At 41.8% G+C, this 7,861-nt stretch overlaps 1 protein-coding gene across 1 annotated transcript in view; it reads left to right on the top strand.

The window, feature by feature from the left end:
- Positions 1-1,673: 1,673 nt before the first annotated feature.
- BZW1 (basic leucine zipper and W2 domains 1) overlaps positions 1,674-7,861 on the top strand; it is a gene marked incomplete at its 5' end in the record, with an annotated part of 6,872 nt that continues 684 nt past the window's right edge. Inside the window, 9 exon segments of the mRNA XM_009583379.1 lie at positions 1,674-1,850; positions 4,164-4,258; positions 4,507-4,572; positions 4,852-4,987; positions 5,554-5,663; positions 5,782-5,952; positions 6,300-6,446; positions 6,769-6,907; positions 7,824-7,860. Of these exon segments, the coding sequence (XP_009581674.1) occupies positions 1,674-1,850; positions 4,164-4,258; positions 4,507-4,572; positions 4,852-4,987; positions 5,554-5,663; positions 5,782-5,952; positions 6,300-6,446; positions 6,769-6,907; positions 7,824-7,860 (1,078 nt within the window).

Below are 7,861 nucleotides of genomic sequence, written 5' to 3'. Positions count from 1 at the left end.
AGACGCCCCCCACCCCACCCCTCCCCCCCAAACAAACAAAACCCACAGTGTGGGATGTGCCAGTGCATATCTCTGTATGTGCACAATTACTCCCATAAGAAGAGTTGATGACTGAAGAGGTGTGATGAGTAATTTAGTGTGTTTTCTTAAAGAGGAAGTGGGCACAGCTCTTAGAGTTTCTGTTTAATGCTGTTTTATTAATATACTAGCAGTGTTCCAGCTCAAACTAACAACACTAAGCATGCTGTACTTGCTGAAATAGTAATTAAGTTGTACAGAAGTACATGTTGACTTACAGAACCTATTTTAATGTTAAAGTAAAAGTACCTTGAGAAACTGTTGAAGTGAGAGAGCTGGATTTTGTCTGGCAGATGAAGGGCTAGCATTCTGGAGTTTTTCTCTTTTCAAGCATTTAGCCATAGTTTGGCTTCCAAGCAACTCTGCAGTAACAATGAGCTTCATGGATCTGTCCTGGAAAATAACTGATCCAGTATTTCCAGACTTCCACCCAACTGTTAGCAACGTGTTGATACTTGCATCGAGTGTAAGGACTCTAGTATGCCCCTTACAGAAAGGTTGCTAACAGATGCTAACAAAACTGGCTAAGCTGTTAATAGACAGCACTCAGAGTAAGGTTTGCAGCAGAGTTCTGCTTCTTTGGAAGCTTTTCCTCTCATGGTTTGCGTAGTCTAAGACAAATGGAGATGAGTAAAGCCGAAGACCCCTTCCGTTTAAGGCTTTCTGTTAGTTACGCAGGTGGATTTATTGCATATTAACTATGCCCTACCCATAGTGAAAACAAGGCTATGATCAACTGATGTATCTCAAATGTGAAGAAGCACATGTTCTGCTTTAACAACAGCAAAGGATGCTTAATAGATCTGCAATTATAGTCCATCATTTCATGTTTGTTTAAGGCTAAGAAGTTTGCTCAGATTTCTACATTTCCCCCAGGCACTTGAGGAAACGCAATTGCTTCAGACTCATTTAACTCCCTATTAGGAGGAGGGGATGGTCTTCATAACCAAAAAGCGAGTACTGTCAGTTGGCTCTAACATGATAATGGTATGCAGCTTTTCAGTCAGAGTATTTTGTCCAAAACGGCAAGAGTCCCGCAGGGCTGAAATGGAACATGAGTAATGGAGTCAAATGTACAAAATATGTAGGGGCATGTATTAAGAATTGCCTTCCAGCATGTAGCTAAGCGTGAACAGGAGTATAAGAATCATATTGGGAAGTCAGATAAGGTTTGTCAGAGCCAACTAATGATCATCACAAACAACCGTTCTTCATAGTGAGAGTACTGTAAGAAGTCAATCAGAGGTAACTAAGGAATGTTTTAGCTTTTGATAGCCTTTCCCCCAGCCTTGACTGAATAGGGGAGTGAAAGCATTAAAACGTCTTACGGTGATATTGGCCATTGAAATTCATTTTAGGCTACACTGTTAAGTCACTATTTGTGCTAGTTAATACCAGTTGTCTTGGGAGACTGGAATGATCTCAGTTCTGTTTAACTTCAGGTTAACAAGTTTTGTTAACAAGTTAACTTAAGTTTTGTTTTAGTGTTTTTTTGTTTGTTTGTGTGTTTTTTTAATTAGTAAGATTAAAATGACAGACTTTAAAAACCAAACAACTGTGTGTGGCAACGTCATTTCAACATTTTGTCTTTACAGATGAAAAAGAGAGGTTTGACCCTACTCAGTTCCAGGACTGTATTATTCAAGGTTTAACCGAAACTGGCACTGACTTGGAGGCAGTAGCAAAGTTTCTTGATGCTTCTGGTGCAAAACTTGACTATCGCCGCTATGCAGAAACGCTTTTTGATATCCTGGTGGCTGGTGGAATGCTGGGTAAGTCCCTTTGATGGGGCTGCTGTCAGCCTTTCTTCACTTGACTCTACAAAAGCTCAGTCTTCTCTTTCAGTGTAAAAACTCTGCTAAAGAGCCCATTGAGTGTGGAGAACAGAGTTTACCACAGGTAACTTAAACCATCTGGCCATTTTAGTGACTGAGCAATGAGGTTACTGTAGAAATACTCTGTATACCCTACGGCACTTTTGCTTGAGTCAGTTTGCATTCTTCAAAGTGTAGACTGTACCAACTTAGCTTAAAGGAAAATATATTGGATTATTTGTTTTTCTTTTTTTACCAGGAGCGGATCTTGACTCTGTAGTCAAGTTCTCTTCTGCTGTTATGAGGTGGATGAATGCTGGTTTCAGGTGTGTGGTCTGTGGGCACAAGGCCAACAGAGTTACCCTGAAAGATGCTGACGTGATCCTGTGCTTTGTGCACCCCGCCCTGTTATTTTGGAAAGTAACGCTGTTTACAGACGAATCTGGTGTGATTAGTCTTGGAAATGCTATTACAAGTCGTCTGTTGTTGGCAATAGTGAGGTCGTGGGCTCTAGCAGATGTCAGGGAGTGAGAGGGTGGTCGAGTCAGCAGAAAACACAGGGAACTGAGGAAGTGAAATGTGATGACAAAAGATCTTGTAAACTCATGTGCACACTGTGTGTAAAGAGCAAAGAGCAGAACAGCTGCTCACCAACGAGGTAAGAAGTAGATGAAGCTAAATGAGATTGAAAAGTAGTGGAAAAAAAAGTGGTACTTCTAGATTTAGACTTTATATTTCCTACTTGACTAAATACTGAGTGAGAAGGGGTTCAGATGGCAGGGACCCATTTAAAATACAGGCTGTGAAGAGGACCCTTGATGTCTGCCTAGACTGGAAAAGGTCTGTCTCCGATTTTAGCATTTGCGGGGGAGGACTTACATGAGAAATTTGGCAGTTGCAGAAGATTTTCTGTAATGCAACAGAAGTAGAATTCAAATTACCTAAATGCATTGGGGGAGGAGGGGAAATACCTGATTCTGGGCCACAGTCAGACTGTGGATGGCAGTTCTGTAGTGGGGGTGGCTGGTTTGGGAGGATGCATCTGTTGCATGTTCAGGTGGTCTTCACACTGATGCTGTAGAAATGTCAGGTGACTTGCTCAAACAAATGCTGAAAAGCAAGGCTTCCAAAATGGTTTAAATGTGCCTGCTTATCTCAGAGCTGTGTATTGGAACAGTGTTATGTAGGCTGAAGTTATTGTGATGTTCCTTTTGGCAAGAGGCTCTTTTGCTGATGTTACAAGAGCTGGTAGCATGAGTAAGGAAACTTGTCTGCCACATGAAGCATCACTGCTTGAAATTGTTCATGTACAAATTGTTACAGTCTGTGGGTTTACATTCAAGAGTCTTAACCAGTGCATACTGTGTCAGGAAGTGTTCCTTCTAGGAATGAGGCTGAGGAAGGGAAAAATGTATTGCTGCTTTAATGGTGGTATAAGAGTCCTTTATTCAACTCCCTCTCTGTAACAAGTAGCTAAGTAGACTAGCTTGGATCTTTAGTCAGACAAGGCCAAAATAAAAATCCTCTTGCCTTACCACCTTTTAACATTCTTACCACTAATGCTTATCTCCATCTTTAAGTCATGTTTCTGACTAATACATAACAAAAGGATCTCCCTTACATGCAGGATGGCATAGAAATCGGTGATGAGGTATTCTGGCACTGGAGTTGGTGACTTGAATTCACACTAGTTAGTGAAGCAGCCTGGCTGCCAGTCAAATGCCTGTATTAAACTGAAGAGGAATGGTGAAGAAGCATCTTCTAATTAGCAGCTAAAAAGCTGAAGTGCCTTTTAAGACTGAAGTTTCAAGCTCGTCTCTGGGACACTGAATTTTGAACATGCATCTCTACATGTTTCATCTCCTGTTGTGACCTACTCTGTTATTTAAAAGACAGTTACAAAGCATCACTATTGCAGCAGACACTAAAAAGACACTTGCTAGGATTAAGCAGCGTTAGTGGCTTCCTTTAAGGGAAGAGGAGCTTATATGGTCTTGTTAACTTATGCATATGTAAACAAGATGTGTTGCCAATCCAGTTAGGAGTAGGGGGTCAGAATATTTAAATGTTCATATCTAAGCTACCTATTTAAAAGTTCCACTACAGCGGTGGAGCAGATGGAAAAGTAGGGGCGTCTTCAGTGATCCACTCATTCAGTTCCTCATGAAAGGACAACGCATTGCATGTTATGGGTGTTGGAATTCTTACTGAGGAGACTACTCGGGACTCTAACTGGGGAGTAATGCCACTAATGCGGAAACCCTTCTTTAGCCCCAGGTGGTACCCTGGCAGATGACATGACACGCACAAACGTCTGTGTATTTGCAGCACAGGAGGACCTAGAAACCATGCAAGCATTTGCTCAGGTTAGTTCTGAAATGAGTACAATTTAACTTACTGTTTAGTGGTCAAAAATGAAATGTTTGTGTAGTTGAAAGTTTAGGTAAAAATAATGCATCGCTTTAAGAAGCTTACTAGAAAAGGTAGAGTAGCACTGTTCTAAGCTAAAAGTGCTCTAAAGAGTTCAGACCAACTTTACTGAACTTGATTTTTTTAAATTTTAATTAAATGATAGTTCAGAGCAAAAAATAATACACTCTGTATCTTTTTTTAGGTTTTTAACAAGCTAATCAGGCGTTACAAGTACCTGGAGAAAGGCTTTGAAGATGAAGTCAAAAAGGTATGGAGTAGGTCCTTATCAGCAGACAAATAAACCTTCAAATTCTGCTAGTTAATCAGTCTATACAGAAGAGTTATATCATACAATGGATTATTAAAATAGAACACTTAAGTTGTTAATAGAAGCTAGCTTGTATGACTGGTGGAGAAGACAACCAATGAACTAGTGCTTCTGCTAGTTGAATAGCTTGACTGAAACAAGTGTCTAGCATGGAGGCAGGAGCAAAACTTCAGCGAGAGATGGTAGTTTTATGGCAACTCTTCTTACTTCCTCTTGCAGTTGCTGCTGTTCCTGAAAGGGTTCTCGGAGTCTGAGCGGAACAAACTGGCCATGTTGACTGGTATTCTGCTAGCCAACGGGACACTTAATGCATCAATTCTCAACAGTCTTTACAATGAGAACTTGGTTAAAGAAGGTAAGCGTTGCCCAACTCCTCCTTTAGGGAAGGATGGTGGGGGACAGAACCATGATAAGTAGGTGGGAATTGTGATGACAGTAAACCCTTGCAGCTTACTAGTTTCACCTAGTGATAGACTTACCACAGGATTAGCAAAGGTAAACATGCTGCATGCAACCTGGAAGGTCTCGCTAAGAGTTTAGAAAACTAGTCTTTTCAGAAAGCTTGTGTGTAGGACTTCCCGGCATGACAGTGGAGGCTGCTGTCACTAGTGTTGCCAAGCAAGGCAGTACTGTGTTTTGGAGAGGGACCTTTCAGGATGCAGAAGGTGTGTCATGTCTTTAGGGTCCTTCCTAAATTGCAGCAAGGAGAGTCGAGTTTAGTACAGGGAAGCCTTCATGATGCTGAGTGCTGAGAAAATGCCGGAGGCTGCAGTATTGTCAGGCAGAGCTAGGGCTGCCTCTGAGCACAGCTGCTGCTGCTTTGAGCTGGGGTCTGACAAACTAGGTGCCCTGTACTCTCAGGCCTTACGATTCCCCTTTGTTTTGAATTTCAGTAATAATATTACTATTCCTGTTGCACAGGTGTTTCTGCAGCTTTTGCAGTCAAGCTGTTCAAATCATGGATAAATGAGAAAGATATTAATGCAGTGGCTGTCAGCCTTCGTAAAGTAAACATGGATAACAGGCTGATGGTGAGTACCACTGAAATTATCGATTTATTACTTAAGCCAGTTTAGAAATAGCATTTACCAGCAAAGTACTTAACACACATTTCTTTTGTGAAACAGTTGTTGTAAACTTTGTTTTCAGGAACTCTTCCCAGCCAACAAACAAAGTGTTGAACACTTCTCCAAGTACTTCACTGAAGCAGGACTAAAAGAACTTTCTGAGTATGTTCGGAACCAGCAAAGCATAGGAGCTCGGAAAGAGCTGCAGAAAGAACTTCAGGAGCAGATGTCTCGGGGAGATCCGTTCAAGGATGTAAGTATTCGTCTGTAGACAAGGTGTAGGTGCTTGTGTGGTTTTTTTTCTTTCTTTTTTTTTTCTGTAGGAATTTAGCTCAAATTATCTGAAATACAACAGCATCTAATACTAATCTGAAGATATATGCATAATTAAATACTGAACTTAAATGCCTAGCTCTCACTAAGAATTAAAATTAGGACCAGGGTGTTTCGGTATTAGCTTCATAGTCTTTCCTTAGTGTCCTGAATCCTGCTGCATGATCCAAGGGGGTTGTGGTTCTGAAGGCTTCTAGGTTGCTAAGTTTTAATTTAGCTTAGTGTCATATGTGGCCTGTGTGCTGACTCTTACATTCTAACTGGCAGATAATCTTGTATGTGAAGGAGGAGATGAAGAAAAACAACATCTCAGAACAGACTGTGGTAGCCATAATCTGGTCAAGCGTAATGAGCACGGTGGAGTGGAACAAAAAGGAGGAGCTGGTAGCAGAGCAAGCCATTAAGCACTTGAAGGTATTGTACCTTAAATACGGACTTTTGCACCCGTTGGGTAGGGCTTGGGCTTCCCTCTGTCTCCAGCTTCCTTTTAAATGAGTTAAAGCCTACAACCTCCCTAATGCAGTGACAGCATTAGACAGGGCATTTTCCCCTTGTAACCGTGGTAGTATAGTCCAAGTTATGGAGGCAAAAGCAGCATGGCTTCTGCAGAAGCGCTCTGGGGTGGGGCAGGGGTTGCAAATTTCTAAGCAGTGGCTGATGGAAACTGCGTGACCAGTCTAGTCAGGCGATAAATGTGAAGTGCTCTGTGTGTGCCAATTTGTTGTTCCTGTTACAGCAATACAGCCCTCTACTTGCTGCCTTTACTACCCAAGGTCAGTCAGAGCTGACTCTTCTGTTGAAGATTCAGGAGTATTGTTATGACAACATTCACTTCATGAAGGCCTTCCAGAAAATAGTGGTGCTCTTCTATAAAGGTACTTTCTGTGGGGTTGTCGTTTTTGGGGAGGGGTGGTGGGGGGTGGTGGTGTCATTTTTTGTTTGTTTGGGTTTTTTAAAGCCTGTATTTGCAGAATGCTTCAGTCATGATAAGACCTTTAGAGAAGATCAGTGCTACAACTTTGCACTTCATAAGCTGGAGAGTTTTCTACATTCTGTTTGCAAAGATGGAGCAGTAAAATGCAATGGTGGATGTGGCTGTCCTGGCACATGGGGAAGTACTCCTCTAGAGTACTGCCTGTCTACTACATTTTAAGAGTTGCGGTAGATCAAAGTTAGATATTAAAGTTAGATATTAAGGCTCTTTGGCCCTTTTAAGTTAGGGAGAGATACATGATAGTGTATTCTTCTTAGTTCTCTGTCTGAACACTGACTGAATGGCCAGAGATTGAGACCACTGAGGTGTTCTGGGGTGCTGTAGGCTCTTGTTAAATGGCTGTTAAGAGGTGTTACTGAAAAACATGCTGTGCACCTGTGGAAATACCACAGGAACATAAGGAAACTTGTTGTTATAACAAGTGAAGATTATGTTGTACTTGTAAAATTTAAAAAACAGTTAAACACTTCTGGTGGTGTGCATCTGTTCTTAGCAGTTGACTGAAGCCTTCCTTAGAGTGTGTCATCTCAAATAGCTATGAAACACTTAAGACTGTTAGTGGGAGTGAAGCTGCAACTCCTAGATGCAGTGCTGGGGAAGCCCCCAGTCAGCAATGCATGGTTCTCAGAATTTTAAAACAGGAGGCACTCCTAGCGCAGGTATGTCCAGCCATACCCAGGGAAGGAGTATGTATTGTGGTGCTCTGAGGGGAGGAAGCAAAGGCTTCCCGTCAGGGGTTCTCGGTAGCTGGTATTCAGTCGTTTGCTGTGTTACCGCTGCTCTTGCACATCTTGCAGCTGAAGTTCTGAGTGAGGAACCCATCCTGAAGTGGTAT

Source organism: Fulmarus glacialis, unplaced genomic scaffold, assembly GCF_000690835.1.
Source record: "Fulmarus glacialis isolate BGI_N327 unplaced genomic scaffold, ASM69083v1 scaffold28928, whole genome shotgun sequence".
Taxonomy (NCBI): Eukaryota; Metazoa; Chordata; class Aves; order Procellariiformes; family Procellariidae; genus Fulmarus; species Fulmarus glacialis.
Note: the sequence above shows the minus strand (reverse complement) of the source record. Positions and strands in the feature narration are given on the sequence as shown.